We start from the raw sequence: 20,120 nt of genomic DNA on the forward strand, positions 1-20,120 counted from the left end.
ATTATGAAATATAACCCCCCACAAAAAGCATGAAGCATAAATAAATGTTTAATATACTGAATAATTATAAAGATTAAAGTCCTAGCACCCTAAACATCTTATATGTATCATTTAACAATCACAACCTTCTTATTAAACTTTCATATTAATTCTAATTTTTTTGTCGATTGTTTTGGGTTTTCTACATACATACTATTTACAAATAATGATGGTTTTGTTTCCTCCTTTTAAATTCTTACACCTTTATCTCTTTTTCTTGCTTGTTGGCTAGCACCTCTAATGCAATTATTGAATACAAATGTTTATAGTAAACATCCTTCTGTTCTCAAAGGGAAATATTTCAAATTTTTGCCTTGCTATATGGAATTTGTTATAGTAATTTAAAAAATGACCTTTATAAGATTGAGGAATTTTCCTTATATTGCTGGTTTGATAAGTTTTTTTTCATAAATTGCTATAGGAATTTAACTGCTTTTCCTGCATCTACTAAGATAATTATATACTTTTCTCACTAATGTGTTAATTGATAAATCATATTGATTATACAATATATGTATTTTCCTTCTATTCCTGCTATAAATGCAACCTGTTTGTAACACATTATCATTTAGTATATGCTGAATCAGTTTCTTTATGTTTTATTTGGGATTTTTGCATCTATGTTCACAAAGGAGTTTAATTTTCTTTTGTTGTACTATCCTTGTCAGTTTTATTATACCATTTATGCTAGCTTCATAAATTGACTAGAGGATGATATCCCACTTTCTATTTTTCTAGTTTCTGGAATAAGTTTTTTTTTTTTGAGATAAAGTCTTGCTCAGTCACCCGGGCTGCCATGCAGTGGTGTCATCATAGTTCACTGCAACCTCAAACTTCTGGGCTCAAGCAATTCTCCTGCCTCAGCCTCCCGAGTAGTTGGGACTACAGGCCCGCACCACAATGCCTGGCTAAATTTTTTTCTTTTTTGTAGAGCCTCTTGCTCAGGCTGGTCTTAAGCAATTCTCCCACCTCGGCTTCCCAAAGTGCTAGGATTACAAGGCATGAGCCACTGAGCCCAGCCTGGAATAAGTTTTGTTAAAATTAGAACTATTTCTTTTTTGAGTGTTTGGTATTGCCAATCAGATCATTTGGGCTAGGTGTGTCCTATTTGTTAAGATTTTTGATTACTGATTTAATCAATTTAGTTGGCTATATGACCATTCAGGATTTCTCTTTCTTTTTGAGTCATTGTTAGTAAGTTATACTTTTCCAGTAATTTTCCCATTTCAATTTCAGATTTAGTGGAATAAAGTTGTTTATATACTCTTACTATCTTTTTAATTTCTGTAGAATCCGAGGGAAGTCCTGTTTCTTTATTCCCAATACAATTTTTATAAAACTTGATGTGGCTTTATTCCTGATAATAATTACTCATGACTTTTTTTCTGATTAGCCTTGTATAAAAGATTTATCAATTTTATTAGTCTTTTCAAGGAACCAAATTTTTGTATTTTTTGTTTTTCCTTATTGCATCTGTTTTCTATTTCACCAATTTACTCTTACTTTTATTGTTTTCTTCCTTCTACTTTATTTGAATTATTTTGTTCAACTTTATCTAACTTGAGGTTTATATTTAGTTAATTAATTTTTAGCTTCTTTTAAAAATATATTTATTTAAAGCTATGCGCTTCTCTTGGAGTATCTCCTACTTTAGTAGCATTCTACAGTTTTGATACTCAACATTTTCATCATCATTTTGTTTGAAAGATTTCTTAATTTCTATTGTCACTTTTTCTTTGAGCTAGTTGTTATATAGAAATGTACTTCTTTTGAGACATTTGGTAATTTTTCTCATTATCTTTTTGTAATTGATGTTCACCCTAATTTTACTGTAGTATAAGAATATACTATGTGTAGTTTTGATCCTGTGAAAATTTGTTGAGACTCGCTTTATGGCCCAGCATACAGTTAGTATTTTTAAAATAAACGCACTTATAACCTCTAAGAAGCTATTGTATAATGGAGGCCTTAATGTAGGCATATGAATAATTATAAAACTGGTGGGAAATAAGTAAGGCCATAAAGGAAGCATAGATTAATTATGACCATGGAATGCTAAGGGAGGCATTTGCCTATGGACACATCTAACAAACTTTCATGAAGGTGCAACTGAAACCTAATTATAATCACAAACAGAACTCTAGGTGACGGATATTGTGGGGAAAGGCATAGAGATTGAAAAGATCAGGCAGTGCAGAGAAAATAAGCCTAATTCTGTTTGTCTAGAGCATAGGATGAGTGAGCAAAAAGGAAAAGATGGAAGGAGGTTTTGGAAAAAGTAATTTTGTACTATGGGAGAAGCATATAAAGCAGGCCAAAGAGTTGGGTTCTGCTTTGCAGGTAGTAGGGAGCCATTGAAGGTTATAAGCAGAGAAATGTAAGAGCTATATTTTAGGTAGATCAATCTGACAGCTGTGTGTAAGGTAGCTCAATACAAATTTAGCCTAATATCCATCTATACTTCTGTATTTCCTAATGTAACGCTATTTATAATGCTGTACTCCAGAATGAGGGTAAGGACCAACCTGAGCTACAGTGGGGGAGAGGAAAAGAAATGATGTTTATTGAGCATTGATTTTGTACCAAGCTCTGTACTAGACATGTACATCACTGGAAATGTACTGGGCATTTCATTATGTTATTAAAGGTAAATTCTTATAATTTTAGCACATAATTGTAATAACCCTGTGAAATACTAATGATGACAGTTTTAATTATGTTCACTGCATTAAATTTAGTAAGGTAAGAGTGGATGAGGAGGCATTAAGATATTTTGAAAAACAAGGGTTGGAATAAGGAGAACTTACTCAATAACAACACTTGTTGACAAAGTTTAATTAACCAAATAACTTAGATATAGTTTTTTCAACTGAAACAGGAAGGCATTTAAATTTAATTTAAATAATGCATCTTGAGCCTTTTTTTTTTTTTTGGTTTATGTATACTATAATAGTGCTGTCTCTCTCAGTCTCTCTCTATCTCTATCTCTCTCTCTCTCTCTCTCTCACACACACACACACACACACACACACACACACACTTTTACTCACCTAAAGGCTCAGGCTGGGGCTGAGACTTCACACTGGTCTCCTGCTCTGACAGCTCTGTATTATCAGGGCTTGAGGCTTTCATATTATTCGAGCCAGGATACTTCATGCTATTAGCATCAGTCTGACTAGGATCTGAAGGTTCTCCATTGCTCTCCTTATCTTGGACAGACGTTGACCAATTTGGATCCACAAATATTATTTTGTCTTTGGTTTCAACATCTAGCCAGTGTAAAGAGCATCCATGAGATACAAGACTAGAAAAATTGACAATCATAAAATGCAAGAATATCTTTCATTTCCTCCACACAGTGTACCTGTTTGCTGTTTGGCATTTTGGGTGCTCATTTTCATGATGTATTGCTGCCTTATCTGTTTAGCAAATCTGGCAGGGTTATCCCATGGTATGTTGAACATTTCAGAATTTGTTCCACTCATCATCCCAGAAGGCTTTAGTTTCCCTTTTTCGTCAACCTCAGAGAGCTTCAGGCTCTCAAAAGTAAACACCTTGAAGGCTCGTTCTACTTCATTCCAGCTCAAGACTTCTGTAAGAAAGCAGAACCCATGGTGCTAGGAATGCTCTTATTAGCACATGGTACGGGGCCGAAAGAGGGGCAACCAGGAAGTCTGTCCACTGGAATGACCAGGGTGTCATGCCATGAAGAGTGTGGACCTGACTTTAAATATGGGCTTCACAAGTCTGCAACAAATATCAAAAGTACCTAATAATAAGAAAACTATACAGTCAAGATAGAATTTATAAAGGTAATGCTCCCAAATTGCTTCATAGCTTAATCAATATTAGGTGCTCAGATTCATTTGCATGGACTTTCCAGAGTACCATATTGGTTGAATATGTTTAAAACTTATCATTTTTGAGCAAAAATATCCTTTGCTGCTGTTGTGATTTAAAACAGGGAAATTATTCACTTGTGCCTAACAGGCTATTATATTTGGTAGATTTTTCTGTTCATTTGGGCTCAGGAAAGGCCTCCTCTCACCCACATAAACTGCTGTGGTATTTTCTGTAATTTTACTTCAAAGTTTATCAGCTTTCAATGGGCTCTATTCAATTGTGTATGTACCCTTTTACAGCATTTATTCACCTCTTCACTCACTCGTTGGTTATTGTTTTCTATGTATTAGATTTTGTCATAGATGCCCGGGATTCAAAGAAAAACAAGATTTGGTTCTTACACTTTAGAAGTTCAGGGTAGAGGGATAAGAGGTAGGATTAACAAGTAAACAGGGAATTCAATGAGAAAAAATAAAATTATTGTAGCAGATTAATAATTCAGAGGTCATCTCTATTTTCTCCCCAATAAAGATTAGGGAAGTGGCAAGGGTCCTTTTGGGAAAAAGAATAGGATTCAGAATAGAGACAAGGAAGAGGCAAAGAGTTACAGAATAAAGGAAAGTTTGCTCATCTATTCATTTCACAAGTATTTTTGAGCACCTACTAGATGTCAGTAACTGTAATAAAAGCTGGGAACACAGTGGTGAACAAAACAGTGAGCTCCATGCTTTCATGGACTATCCATTCTGGTGGTTGGAAATACATAAGTATATACGATATCAGAGATGATAAGAAGAATAAAGCCAGCTGAGGGGACAAAAAGTCATAATGGTTGGGAAGGGGCTTCTATTTTATATAAAGTAGACAGACAAAAATCCTCTGAACAATTAAGCAAAAATCTGAAGGAAGTAGAGGAGCAAGCCATATGGCTATCTGGGGGAAAAGTCACTGAGTCAGGGGAAATAGCAAGTGCAAAGGTCCTGAGGCAGGGGTGTGAATGACATGTTCAAGGAATCACAGTGAGGACCATGCAGATGGAGCAGAGTAGAACATGAGAGCTTGGTGGGTGATGAACTCAAATTCTGCAGACCAGCTGGAAAGATACTGGAATCATCTGAATGAGATGTGCTGATGGAGTGAGCTGGGATGGTAGTGAGGGTGTGGTGGGACTGGCTGTGGGATGTGAGAAAAAAGAGACAGCAGGGACAACTCCAAGGTTTTGTTGAAAACAGTTCCTATTTACCGAAATGAGGGGGACTGTGAGGGGACGAAATCTGGGGGTCGGTTTCAGACCTGCAAGTATGAGATGATGGAGGGAAAGGAAGAAGGAGAGGCAGGAGGACCAAGAGTTTGAGAAGGGCCATGTAAACAGCATATATGTGAGCTCTCAATGGTGGCAGCAGGAACAAGAATGCTGTGCTGTGTGTAGAGTTGAGCTGGAGAGAGCATGGAATCATGTCTTAGGGCAGAAGGAGAAGTGGAGATTGGCAGGATACAGGTAAAGGATCATCAGGAAGGGTGGTTATGTATACAACAGACAAAATACATCCAGGACCACGAGGCTGCACCCTGCACTTCCGTAAGGCAATAGATAGTAGGACAGTGTTCAAAAGGTCTGAATTGCGGCCAAGTTGCATGGTCAGTCTTGCTCTTCCCACTTTCCAGATAATGTCTCTGCAATGTTACTGTAATATTGTGTGATCTGCAATGATGATAAATGAGTGCAGTGCTGATGCAGTGGAGGGAAGGATGGCATTATCCTAGCACAGGATTATGATAGCTTGAGATGGGAGGATTTTGTTTATTTTTAAATTTTTAAAACTATACAAACCTTTACTCCTCCTAAGCAGATTACCACATCATCTCCAGTGATGTCAATGGAGGGATGTGGGACAGAGAATGGTAAAGGGAGGAAATAAGGGAATAAATCTGGTTATGGAAACACAGTGGAACGAAAACTCACTGCATCGAATTGAAGAATGTTATGCATCATAGCTATAATACCATTGCTAATGACATTATTCAAGATAAGAAAGTTGTAGTCAATCAAAATATCCATCTTGGCCTCTGAAAGGACTTTCAATAATCAAAATGCTTTTTGCAAATAAGGATTTAATTTTAAGAGGCACATATGAGCATTGATTAAAATGAGTTTAAGCTAAGACAAAGCAATGTACGCACCGCTTGTACAAAAGTGCATAAGCTCATGAATCGTAGCTAGACGTTTAGTGTTGTTCCATGGTGGGGGCATAGGGAATTGAAGGAATTCCCACAGTGGCAACTTGGACTGCATCTCCTGCTCAATTTGAACTGGGTCAAAATTCTTTTGGTCCTGATGAAAAAGAGCAACATGACAGAAGACATTAAAGTAAGCTGCAAAGTGCCTTATGCATATGGAGAAGGCTAAACATGATACCTTCACTCTCATTATTTGGGAACAGGGGAAATCAATGGCAATTGGGGAAGACAAACTGTTAGTATTTTGCTGAAGGCCAAAAAAGCTAGTTCCTACATTGCCAGAAGTTCCTGGTGCACAAAAATGACTGATTCTTCATTCATGGTGACAAACTGCCAAAGTCTCATATATATTCATCTCTCCCTTTTGAGGTCCTTTTCCGGCCTCCACTAGTTTGTCATAGAAGCAGATATTTAAAGCAAATAACTATAAGGTTTTAATGCAAATCTGGTGGTAGTCACAATCAATTGAATGGTTAATTGGACCTCTATAATTAGGTAAGTTTTCTTTGCTGGCATCGTTTTTCCCTTCTTCATCTCCATTTTTGAGATCCTAATTTGCAAGCGGGTATCTATTTTGTATGTTACATTTTAATTAGCATTGGTAAAGTTATCTAATTAGCTTCCTTCAACTGAATAATTATAAACACATTTTCTCACATCAGTTATCCTTAGGGTAAACTGATTAGTATTACCTTCAGTGCATACTTCTTGTGGGCATGTGCATCATGGTAGTTCAGTAGCAGAGGGCCTACGGGCACTGCTTTGCTTTCACTTTCTTCTTCAGATAAGAATACTTCATGGAGATTCTATTCAAATTGAAATAACATTGGTTTAAGGAGAGAATACATACTTTTTAAAAGCATGAAGATTCTTTTGGATATCTCAGGCCATCTGACCTTTTTCTCCCTCTCTGAGAGGCAGAGTGAGGGCAGGAGGGACACAATGTGAGCTGCAATTCTGTGGTCTAGCCCATCAGCTCTGGGGGGTGGCTCCTGCAGACTGGGTGGGACAAGATCTTCTTCAGTTGCCACAACCTAATTGGGAGGAATGAGTTTAATGGTCAGCTCTTTACTGGTACTCATTGCTCACTGCTGTATTTCCATTGCTCTTAGTAAGAACAAGTCTGTTTCTACCACCAAAGTACCACTAATTACATAAAATGGCAGGAAAGTATCAAGAGATTACCAACATAAAAGGAAAAATGTTTGTAATCATGCATTAAAGTAGATACAATTTTAATACTTGTATTAAAATAGATAACAAAATACAAATAGTAAACAATCAACTTTAATGTGGTATAAATCAAAATAACAATATATTTTTTTCTTAATATTTACTGTTTATCTTGAAGCACTGAAAATAGTGCTCATACAACTTCGGATTCAATAAACATTTACTGAGTGCCTTCTGCATGCTAGATACTGTGTGGAGCATTTTCACATACATTAACTCATTTAAACCTCACAGCAGTCTTACGGGGTAGATATTATTTTCTGTTTTATAGAAGAACAAACTAGGGTGAGTGAAATTAGATGACTGCTCCAAGCCTAAGCCTACTGAGTAGGAAGTACTGGGGTTCAGGACAAGTTCTCATTCTTTCTCTAAAAAATAGAAAAGTTATAGGATGATGAGATCAATAAATGAATAACAGTCTCCTTTAGATAGGGAAAGTGAGGCCTAGAAAGGTTAAGTTCCTTGTTGAATTTTACATGGTAAAAAATGTTGAAATATAATCAAGATAGGAACTTACTTTTCAGCTTTTTTCTTTACCCTAAATCCTATAATCATCCTCTAGGATTTCAAATCCCTCTACAAGATTTCTCAACTTTGGCATTAATGACATTTTGGACTAGATAATTATTTGTTATGGTGGGCTGTCCTGTGCACTATAGGATATTTAGCAGCATCCTTGATCTTTACTCATTTGATACAAGTAGCACCCTTCTAGTTGTGACAACCAAAAGTATCTCCAGACATTGCCAAATGTCCCCTGGGAAGCAAAATCATCCCCTCCTGAGAACCACTGCTATAGAGTAACAAAATAGAATCATGTTCTTTATCTTTTGTATACATCCTACTTTCAAAAGAGTCACTGTTTCCACTTTTTTTTCTGATCATCTCTTAGACCTACTCCACTCACAAAAGATCACTCAGAACTGTTCCTCCTCTGAAATGTTAATTCTAATATTCCATCTTGTAAAATGCCATCCCATCACTCCTATACTTCAATTTATTCATCCCCTTATTAATATTAAACCTTTATTCATTCAACATGTATGTATGTGTCAGACACTGAGCTCATTTAGGGCCTTTATGGAACATTATAAGGACTTTTGATTTTATTCAGAATGTGATTGGAAATCAGATTATAATTCCCCTAGATAATAATGACAAGCATGGTAAAACAAACAAAGTCATTCCTAGACATAGTCTTGTGTTATCAATTATAAAGATACAATCCTAATGGCTGCTAGAAAGAAAAAAATAGATTACCTGCAAAGAAAAAAGTATCAGAGTGACATTGGACTTCTCATTGCGAAATTAGAAGGAAGAAGACCAGAGAGCAATGCCATCAAAATACTTTCCCACATACGCTGACTAGGTTCAAAAGTCATTTCTGCTACCTACTCTTGGAACAAACTACTTAAGCTTTTTATGCCTCCGTTTCCTGATCTGGAAGATGGGAGATAAAAGTAGTTCCTATTTCTTGAGATTATTCTGAGGGTCATATGAGTTAATATATTGAAAGCATTTAAAACAGTGCCTGGTACCTATAAGTGCTATACATATGCAGCTATGATGAATAACAAACTTCTCAAGTATATGTAGAACATTCATAAGAATTGACATATACATCAGGTCACACAGGAAGCCTCAGGAAATTTTAACTGGCTAACTTGCAGAACACGCTAACTGATCATAATAAAATTAGAAATCAAAAATAGAAAATTAGAACTCAACAATCAATTTGGAAGTCAAAATAATTCATGGGTTAAATAAGTAAATAAAAGATTTAGAACTGAATACATTAAAAACACCAAATGCAGCCAGAGAAACACTTGAAAGGAAATGTATAGCTTTATGTAAAGCAAAAAAGACTAAAAATAAATGAAGTAAGTTTATAATTAAAATGAAATCCAAAATAAACCCAAAGAAAGTAGAAAGATGAGGCCAGGCGCAGTGGCTCATGCCTGTAATCCTAGCACTCTGGGAGGCCAAGGCAGGAGGATCGCTTGAGGTCAGGAGTTTGAGACCAGCCTGAACAAGAGTGAGACCCGTCTCTACTAAAAATAGAAAAAATTAGCTGGGCATGGTGGTGGGCGCCTGTAGTCCCAGCTACTTGGGAGGCTGAGGCAGGAGGATCACTTAAGCCCAGGAGCTTGAGGTTGCTGTGAGTGCACGCCAGTGTACTCTAGCCTGAGTGACAGAGCAAGACTCTGTCTCAGAAAAAAAAAGAAAGAAAGCAGAAAGATGGAAATAATAAAGATAAATGAAGAAATTAATAAAAAAAATTAAAAGGGATTGATCAATGAAACAAAATGCTGGTTCTTTGAAAAAGACGGGTACAATAGATATACCATTAACAGTCATTATAATGAAAAGAGATGGCACAAATAAATAACATTAGTCAGTAGAAAAGGAACATAACCAGATACAGAAGAAATTTAAAAATGTATTTAACTGAATAGTGTAAAGAACATTATATCATATTGAAAACTCAAATAAAATGGACATATTCATAAAGTACTAATGACCAAAATTAGCCTCAGAGGGAGAAAAATCTAATTAAATCTCTAAGTATAAAAGAAATTTTAAAGATAGTTAAATAGATATTAACCACCTCTCCCACTTGTTCATGTCCTCTTCCTGTTCCATTAAAACAACACCAGACACAGACATTGTTAAGGATATATTTTACCAAAACTTCAGAGAATGTTATATTAACTGTTCCAGAGCACAGCAAAAGAAAGAGGCTTGAAGCTGATGATCAAGGCAAACTGTAGTTTTATCTGAAATGTTTTAATCTTTATAAAGGAGAATGCATTCAGGTATTAGGAGTGTAATTTTAAAATAGTGCAAACAAAAAATGGAAGCCAAGAGAGATGAAGTGACTTTCCCAGACAAGGTTATTGTCTGGGAAAAAGCCTCAGACTGTACCCACCTGTTCAATCATACAATGCAGCATCAGGGGCACAGAAATGAATTCCTCTGGAATCGGATTCAACAAATCATTGTAGTATCTCATGTCTACATCAGTTGTGATGACAAAACTCACTATAAAATATAGAAAATGTCATTGCCCAATTAAGATGCGTTCTCCATTTTTTCCATCAAAATTTCATGCATAAATCCAAACTATGATCATGTACTAATAAACATAAAAACTACAGGTGGAGGCAGAGATGAAAGCAATGTGGAGGGCAGTCATTATTCCTTAAAGTGCCAGCTCATGGTGTCGATCCTCTGGCTACAGGTTTCGTACATGCCTGGTGGTGGAGCTTGTGGTTCTTCACCTTGTGTTTTCTTCTTTCCCGGGGTTGGAGCAACAGGTTGTAGAGGCTAAAGTAAGAATAATTAAAAAGAAACAACTGAGATGTCTAGCTGAGATGCTGTCATCAAATGCTGGTATGAAGAGATCCAACAGAATTCTGAGATGGTGTAATTATGCTCATACCACAAAATCATCTGCTAAATTTAGGATCAAAGAAAAGGAGTTTTGTCTGAGGGAGGAAAGAAGCAAATGGTGTGGACACTGTTCAGTTCTTCCCACCAGAACCCGCTGAGCAACTGTGGGGAAAGCGCCGGGAGACGGGGCACTGAGACTCAAACAGCTTCTTTTCCCTGCGTGACTCAGAGTCCTCCCATTCTCCCTCTTACAGTCCTTCAGTGGTTCTCCATTGCCAAAATCTAACGCAGCACCAAAAGACATTTATGTCCTGGCTTCCCCCTCTCCAGCTTTAGTTCCTGTGGTTGTTCTGCACTTTACACATGCAGCCTGGAATGACTGAACTACCCTGTGGTCCTGGCTCATGCTGTAATATTTCTTTTTTGACCTCCATATCTTTGTACATCTGTGCTGCTTTGCTTAGAATACCATTTTGTCCCTTTCCCCAAATATGCTTTCCATTAGGCAATTCATCCCCAGCCTTTGCCACATCACTAATTCTGGTACAATTTTTCTGATTCTTCTCTTTCTGCCCTACGCCTTTTTATATCAGGTGAAGTGACATTTTTATTGTTTTCGCTGCAGTCTGAGCTGACTGCTGTCAGCATTCATCATGCTATATTGAAACTGTTGTCAACTTGATTGCCATCCTATTTAAAAGTTAACCTCAGAGAGGAGGACAGGGAATGAGTCTTCATTATTATCTTGCCAGGATCTTGCACGGTGCTAGCACACAGTAGTTGCTAAATAAATACTGTGATTACTTTATCAACATTCCTCCTTGTTCTGGGTTTATTCATTGCACCGTGCCCTGACCAGTGGGTTCCCTCCTTGCCTTTGAAGGTGTCAGGCAACTAAGGAATTTCATAGAGCCCCTACCACATAGCTCTCTTTAAGGCCATGCTTGGGGGCTTTTTCCTTGTTCTCACCTTCATGTATTAAATTCCAGCAGGCAGTATTACCTTCATACAAGTAGTTATGTAATTTTTCTTCATATGCTTTATAAATGTGAAAATCAAGTTGTTTAGTCATGCAGCCCATGAAAGACATTTGAGCCCACACCCACCTCAGGAGTTGATATGGATTCTAAGATAGTTTTCTCATTAACCACTTGAGGAACGTTAAAAAACTTCGTGCTTTCCAGATAGTGCTGGTGCTGCCTTTTCCAATCCAGGGTGTCATACATCAAACAGGCAATATTTTCAAAAATATCAGTGCCCAATTCCAGCTATGGGTGAAAAAATTAATGACAATTGGTTATTAGTCTTATACTGTTGGAATCAGGTATACAGTTTGTATATCCCTTATCGGCTAAGTCTATGAACTCTACACAGGGAAGCCAGCCCCTAAATCCCCAAACCACTGGACCTACCCACGGTGACCAAGTTTTCATCTGTGAACCCTTCTTGCCCTTCTTTGTTCACCACGATGCAGACTGTTCCCTTTGGAGGGCCGTATGGCTGGCTAATATCGTGAGAGCCTAATTAATGCTTCAAGTAAGTGAAAAAGAGTCTAGTTATTAGTTTCAGCAGTGTGGCCCATATTCTTAGTATCTCAGTTCCTAAACATGTTAGATAATTTTGATATCCTCAGCCAAAGGCAAGCTATTAATGATTTCTTTCCTGGCTGTGCAAGGAACACAATGGAATCACTTGCTCGGCTTTCTACATCATCTACCCAAGTACGCTGCAGTATATGTGCTATCAATTTCTTCCTTTGCTTCCTGCCTCCCTGCTTTCCTTTCACCTGCGCTATCTTTAAAGAAAACCACTAAGAAATCCTGATAGACTATTGCTTCTATAATGCCCACAAATTTTATGAGCTGGTAAGACAGTTATAGATAAGATAACTCTATTACCTGGGCTTTTGTTTCCACAAGTAGGAAAGCACTGTGATGGCTGGTTTTGGGTGCTGGGAAGCAAAGATAGTTGAAATAGACTCATCTTTTGACGGAGTTGAAGAGGCAGGGTAGAATGAGGATGATTTCTGTTTTTTTTTTTTTTGAGACAGAGTCTCACTTTGTTGCCCGGGCTACAGTGAGTGCCGTGGTGTCAGCCTAGCTCACAGCAACCTCAAACTCCTGGGCTTAAGCGATCCTACTGCCTCAGCCTCCCGAGTAGCTGGGACTACAGGCATGGGCCACCATGCCTGGCTAATTTTTTCTATATATATTTTTAGTTGGCCAGATAATTTCTTTCTATTTTTAGTAGAGACGGGGTCTCGCTCAGGCTGGTCTCGAACTTCTGACCTCGAGCGATCCACCCGCCTCGGCCTCCCAGAGGGCTAGGATTACAGGAGGATGATTTCTTATGGGCAGTGAATCACGGTCTGACACAGTCCAGAGAAGCGCATGGCTCTGCCCATCACCGTGGCACACCTGTCTGTCTGGCTTCACATGCCCATGCTAAGACTGAGCCTTCTTTATTTAAACTTCAACCTGGTACTTGCTCAAATTCTGGCATAGAAATAAATTTTTGTTTGCTTGTATTTCTAAGAAATATAGCAAAGCTTCTGCCTAATAACCCTTCGCTTAACCTAGTTAATTCATTTTTAAATCAAACAGCAAATCACATGCTAAAGGCCAGTGAATTACTTCAGCAACCAGGGTCTTAACTTGAGATGTTTCAGATGTCTTCCACGAGCAGCCAGTACGTCTTGATGGGCGTTTACTTGATGTAAAGCCTTGGTTATCTTGGTTCAGGAGAAATATGGCCTACTTGTTTGCAGCCAAAAGTTGCAAAATGCTTTCCTCCATTCAAAGAGAAAGAAGGACTCCTTGCTGGCTCATACCTTCGATATGAAGCCACTATCAACTTAACAGTTATAGCTGAGAGCGTGACACCATGTATTAGGTCTGCTTCTCCTAGAAGTAGATTTATCACTTTTATGTTTATTAAATGATCCCAAGGTTAAAATGAACTTTAACCTTCAATATTAAATCCAATGGCCTTTTCTTCTGGAATCCCATTTTATTACTGAACCATTTTCAAGGCTCTCCTTTCCCGTCATCCTCAATGCTGAGTCCTTCACCCACAAACCATACCTTACAGAGGCATGCACGGGTTCAAAACCTTACTGCAGTTAGACCCAGACCACAGCCCTGGCATGAAGATGATGTTCAGTAAATACCTGCAAATTCACTGACAGGAGTTCAGTGTGACCAGCTGGGCAGCACAGTCCTAACTAGCTCTTGAGAGAGCGGGATATTTTCATTGTTGACAGTTACCTTCATGGCCCACCTAGATGCCCTGTATATTAAACTTCTAGTTCTGAAGTCAGGAATGTTCTACCATAACTAGTATTTGAACGAAGTTGGTAATATTTTTAACATAAAATAATTTTTCTAAACTTCAATTGCCATTTAGAGTGGTCCACTCTATATTTTTAAAAAAGTAAAATATAGCCACTATCACTGTCTTTTAAAAGAAGTAATTAAAATCTTCAAATGAACAGACAGGAAACTGTGGAACTGGAGTAGAAAGCACATGCCGGGAGTGGTGCTGGGTGTTTTGCAGTTGCAATTTGTATGTCATGGTGTTCACGTCTATGCTCTGGTGATCTAGAATTCCAATAAAATAGAATGGAATGTTCATGGTATATTCATGGATTATACCATGAATATTCATGGCATATTCAATAGAATATTCATGACATTACTTATAATGTCAATATCTCTGGGATAGGGAAACATACGGACCAAATGTAATGTGAAACAGTGAAGGGCAGATGACAGTGAGTCCTTTTCTGGGCTCAGGCTGAGGCAAGAGAGAGAAAGACAAAGCAGGAAAGCTGAGCATATTTAGATGAAGGTGTGGGGAGAGGCAAAGCCAAAGGGAGTGTGTAGTAACCAGTTTTGGCTTCCATTGCAGCTATTCTACATTCAGCTTCATTTTCTACGCATAGCACAATGCTGATATTCATTCTTCCTATTGGCAGGGTATCAGAGTTGAGTGTTCTGCTCTTACATAGTGACATCTGAGGCCTTGTGTTGAAAGTCTTCATTACTCAACTTATTCAAGGTCTGTCCATCCTTCAGGGTTCAAATCTGGCCTCCCTTGTCAATGTTTTCACTTACTTAACTAAGTGCACATCCACCTCAAGGTAATAGAACCAAGGGCTCTCAGAGTCAGAAGTGTCCATGCCCTGGCCCACAGCCCCGGGCAGCCCACCCTTTGATGCAGAAACAGTTCCAGGCTTTGATCCCACTCTCCTTTTACACAGTCAGCAGGTTTTTTCTCAGCTACCCACAGTCACTGCATACAGACACCCATCCACCTCCGTCTCCCAGTTTGTCCATCTCTTTTCAGAGCACTCACTTGATGTGGTCCTTCCCTAGGACTCTGCTTTTATTTCAGCTCCCTTGATGTTAAAATATATAGTCTTTCAGGGTTTTCAATACCCCTGAGCCCCTGTTTGTTGTGATAGGGGGTCAACTAGAAAAAGACCTGAGTGGTTTTCTATAACAGAGGGATGCCAGAATACCTTCCAAAACATCTTAATAAATAGTCACTTGACCTTTAAACACACACACACACACACACACACACACACACACACACACACACACACAAACCTTATGTATCTGGAATTTACTACTTTTCCAAGTAGTAAATCCCCATTTCTTCTTTTTCAGTATTAATAGAAAATTTAGAGCATATTTCACGTAACTGAGCACCTAGACATATGGTACCTTGCCCAGTGCTTCTCTATTTTCTGGCTTTAGTCTTGTCTTTCTGCAAACTCCTTAATAAAAGGGGCCAGAAAATGCTTTCAGCAAATGCTTACTAATTGTGGGGCCAGGATCAAGTCATCCTATTAGGATAGACCTTGTTGGCCAAATACATTAAAATAAGATTTTGGCAATAAATGCAACAGCTTAGAAAGGCAATGTTTGAATTTATCCATAAAAAAGAGACATACATCTAATTCAACAAACTATACAATTTACTATTTGCAAAATTAATATAATATATATTAAGGTTCTAATTACTGCCTGGAACATTGTTGAGGTATGAAACAAAGCCATGTGTCACCAAATAAAAGAATCACCATCTTTTATCTTCATCTACTACATCTTATTCTTTGTTATTAATTCATAATTCATACACTAAAAGCTAGAGAATCAGACTATAACCATAACTAGGCATTCAATAATATCATTATCTTAAAGATAAAAGAGCCTAGCACTAGTAGTCAGGGCTCAGTAAATATCTGTGGAATGAATAAATGCATCAAATAGAGCCATAGTGTCACATGTTAAAAACACGCACTCACACAAATGCACTAACCATTATCTCGTTGTCTGACCAGTCAGAAGGAAAATCAGCTGCCTTGACCGTGTATTCAAGTCGAGCAACATCAAAGAGATTTGTTTCAGGTTTTTCATTATTCAGGATTGGTTCCAAGTACTTCCAGAAAATTTCAAGTTCTTTTATGGCATTCTCTTTCTTCAATTTTTCAGCTTCTATGCCTAATAATAGCAACATGTTTATACTACAAAATGAGAGTGTTAAATTTTTTCCCACTTTTTCCCATGTGGTGAGTCATATGCATTGCAAGATGTCTGCATGGTACCAGAAAATGCAAATAGAGAAGTGTAATTTTTAGAAGTTTTTGAAACTGGTATATAATTATGAAACCAGAGGATTTTATTTCTGAGGTTGATACTAAATATGAGTTTATCTCAACTCTTCATTTCATACTTGAGAACCAGAAATATTTTGACAAGATCATTCATTTTGTGAGCTAACTATTTTCAAGATTTCCATCAGTTTTAGATTGCATCTATTAATACATAGAACTTGTTTTTCTGCCAAATCAATTTTTGACCATCTTAGTGTCTGCTATATAACTGGTTAGAAATGCAGTTGATCTAGTTCTCCTTCTCCCATGGCTAAAAACAGATTGGATCATTGATTTATGCTTCAGTTAACTTCTGGTCATATTAAAATAGCAAGAAATTTCTCTGGGCATTTGCACTCTGACTGTAAAATAATGACATATTTCTATAAAGTTGTGCTTGAAAATTTACATGAAATATTTATGTTTATTACATCTATAACTAAATAGTAGGTTCTACTACTAAGATCTCATTAATCACTTATAAAGCCTATTTTTCTACCATTTTATTTTTATACATTAAATATTATTTATAGAAAGACTATGTTTGCAGCATATGCATTTTCTTACCAACTTCAATAATAAATTATTTAATGTTACAGCTGTCCTTTGAGATAGGAGTAGCCTAGGTTTGAAGCTCAACTCTTTTACTTAATAGCAGCCTCTAGACTGAGAGTACTATTTGGTAAAATGAAAATAATAAAACATACTTCCTAGGCTTGTTGTGAACATTACATGAACCAATGTAATTAAAGCTCTTAGCATTGAACCTTGTCCCAAAACATGTGCCCAGTATATGGTAGCTATTATTATTATTAGGGGTAGCTATTTCTAACTTTGAACAGCAATTAAAAAAATGTAGTATTATAAAAACTAGGATGTGGCTATTAAGTTACAAAGCACTGTGAAAATTATATTGTTAATAAATAACAATAAAAGCAATAGCATATGGCAGAAAGAGCTTGGATTTCTGGTAATACAGACTTACACCAAATCCCAGTTCTATTTCCTAAAGTATACTGTGTATTTTTCCTCCCTTTCTACAGAGTTAGACTAACACAATTTGCTAACGTGAAGACCCCAAGGCTCAAAATGGCTGAATGGTAGTGTGGTTGGGACTTCATCCCACAACTTCCTAGTCTAAGGCCAGGAAGATAAAGCACCTTCATTGACTTATCACAATAAGCCAGTAGCAGATCAGGGCAAAAATACAAGGCTATGACCTTTCTTGGACCATTTGGTAATTGTGGCTTCTGTAAGAACAGATTATCAACAATGATTCCCCTGGCCCATACTTTAGGTAAAAGTTATAAATCCAATGTTACTGAGAAATGTAGTTGGATAATCAAGTCTTCTGACCTGTAGTCTATGTTTTCTGTGGCTACACAGGAATATAAACACAGAGTATGATTTTAATTTTCAAAATTTACAACACTTGGCTGATACAAGCAGAATAAATAGCAAATCAAAGTCATGAAAGGATTTAATAATGTATGTATTGTGTGACTGTGTTTTGGACAGCAAATTATATTCGTACTTTAAGGATAGCGGGTAATATTGAAGGACTCAGTAAGTTGTGTTGCAGACTGCATACCTCCTGGCTGAAGAAAAACTTCCTGCTGCTGGCTAACTGCTGCCAGGTGTGTCTGCAGAGGTTCATAATTCTCTGAAGATATTTTAATCACGCTGGTTATAGGAACGCCAAGCTCAGTCATAATCGCTAATAGCTGGGGATTGTTGAAGCCCACAACTATAATGTAATGTTGGGCACCATCATCTGGCTCATCATCTGTTCAAAACACCATAAAGAAGAGAAGCCATCATTGTAAAAGAGAACAGGTTGCCCTCAGCCAGTTCAATGGCTATATACATTATACATGCATTTATAATCCCTCTGGCTTGCCAAAAATGATCCAGTTGGTTGGAATGCAGTCATGTTGACTGTTTTTCATTATTGCCCTTCCAGTAATAAGGCTGTGACCATTTTACAAAATATTAAATCACTTTTGCAAATGAGACATAGGCGTAATAGTAGGACAAACATATATGGGGCCTGTGGTCATGGAAAATGTGTGCTTAGGTTTTTGTCAGAGTTTAGCCTGTAACCATTTTTGGGTTCTAATCTCTTTTGAGCAACATCTGGCTTTACTCCTGAATTACGAGTAACTGCAGCTTTGTGGTATTTTATAAGTAGAGGTGTTTACAGGAGAGGGAAATATTGAATATGAACATGCTCTCTTACCGAAGTATTATATGCATTTATGTCAATGGGTATGAATGTGAGTATGGGTTATGTAGCAACTATGTATTTATTGCATCACATTTTAAAAGTACATATTGTGTACTTTCCTAAAATTTTTCTCCTCTATTTTTCCCTGGTTGTACTGTTTTATTAATATTAAAACATGAGTTTATTTTAAAATGTGATATTCCAAGGATTGAGAATAATTGTTATATTTTTAATATTGATAGTACATGGTACATGAAAACATTACATTTCACAATAACCCATTAAGATCAACTTACGAATACTGCAACATAGGTACTTTTATTTTTTTAAGTTATGACTTTTCTTCTATCACTAAACAAATCAGTGCTGATACTGTTCATGGAATCCATAACATTACTGCTAAGTGCACTGGAGTTAGAGCAGAGGATATATGAGGGGAGTCAACTGGTGAAGGATGTGAAAGTCCACTGCTATCTTACTTAAATATGATGAATAACAACTGATTGCTTCACCTGGGTTCAAGAGAAGGCAGAAACAAATTACTTACAGCTGCCTAGGATGAATAATTTTTATATTAATAATCTTAAATAAAAGAAAATTCTAGTTGCTGTATCTCGGAACGTGGGAGTTAGGAAGCTATGCACTCTGTGTGTCGCAAATTAACTGGTCTGATTTTCTTACCACTGTATTTCACTCATGACAATAATCACTTTTTATTTTGCTTTATAATTATGTCTGACTTTCCTTTACGTTCCCAGTAAGACAGTAAGCTCCCTGGTACCACAATCAGCTGGTTGTTTCATCCGTTATTTGCACTATGGAAATGTGCCTGGCAAGACACATGCTAAATAAATATTTGCTTAAAAACAAATGAATTGCAAATAGAAATATTTTTCTATTATGGTGTCATGGGGAGTAAGTCATGTGGTTTTATAAAGAGTAAAAAGGCTGGGAAAGATTAAGCACCGTTATTGGAATGATTTCTGAACTGACATGATCAGTCATGAAGCACGAAGGGAAGGGCACCAGCAGGAGCAGAACTTACTGACCAATGTAACTTTTGGTGTCATCTTCTTCTCCCCTCCGTTTTAACTGCGTGGTCTTTCTCACTGTTGCGCTGGCCTCAGGTTGATCCTTTCCCTTTCCTTTGGCAAGCTTCGCACTCGGAGCCTTCTTCTCCTTGGGAGATTTTGTTTTCCCTTTATCTTTTTCTAACTTAAATCTGTCTTCTGTCACCTGGAAAGAGAGGATACTTTTTTTTCCAAATCATATAGTGAGCAAGCAATGGCTTTTCTACTGTGAATTAATTCTTCATTTCATTCAATCACTTGTTTACTCATTTATTTTCCATTTTTTCCTTCTTTAAGTCAGGATAGTGGAGATTCCAGCTTGAGTCCAAATTGTGATAAGGCACATCTATGTATGAGGAGGACTGGAGGGGTGGGTGCCAGGAAGTCGTTTACACAAAGAGCCTTCTGGAAGAGA

The 20,120-nt window shown here is 37.2% G+C and overlaps 1 protein-coding gene across 1 annotated transcript in view; it reads right to left on the reverse strand.

Annotated features, from left to right (window-relative positions):
* Nucleotides 1-20,120, reverse strand: part of SPAG17 (sperm associated antigen 17) — a 238,307-nt gene that overhangs the window by 119,668 nt on the left and 98,519 nt on the right. Inside the window, exons 5-15 of the mRNA XM_045546928.1 lie at nt 19,685-19,871; nt 18,000-18,194; nt 16,075-16,256; nt 11,853-12,014; nt 10,608-10,680; nt 10,283-10,395; nt 7,017-7,154; nt 6,813-6,926; nt 6,064-6,214; nt 3,404-3,631; nt 3,090-3,308 (exon numbers count right to left, since the gene is read on the reverse strand). Coding sequence (XP_045402884.1) covers nt 3,090-3,308; nt 3,404-3,631; nt 6,064-6,214; nt 6,813-6,926; nt 7,017-7,154; nt 10,283-10,395; nt 10,608-10,680; nt 11,853-12,014; nt 16,075-16,256; nt 18,000-18,194; nt 19,685-19,871 — 1,762 coding nt within the window. The remainder of the gene's footprint in view (nt 1-3,089; nt 3,309-3,403; nt 3,632-6,063; nt 6,215-6,812; nt 6,927-7,016; nt 7,155-10,282; nt 10,396-10,607; nt 10,681-11,852; nt 12,015-16,074; nt 16,257-17,999; nt 18,195-19,684; nt 19,872-20,120) is intronic.

Source organism: Lemur catta, chromosome 3 (assembly GCF_020740605.2).
Source record: "Lemur catta isolate mLemCat1 chromosome 3, mLemCat1.pri, whole genome shotgun sequence".
Lineage (NCBI taxonomy): Eukaryota > Metazoa > Chordata > Mammalia > Primates > Lemuridae > Lemur > Lemur catta.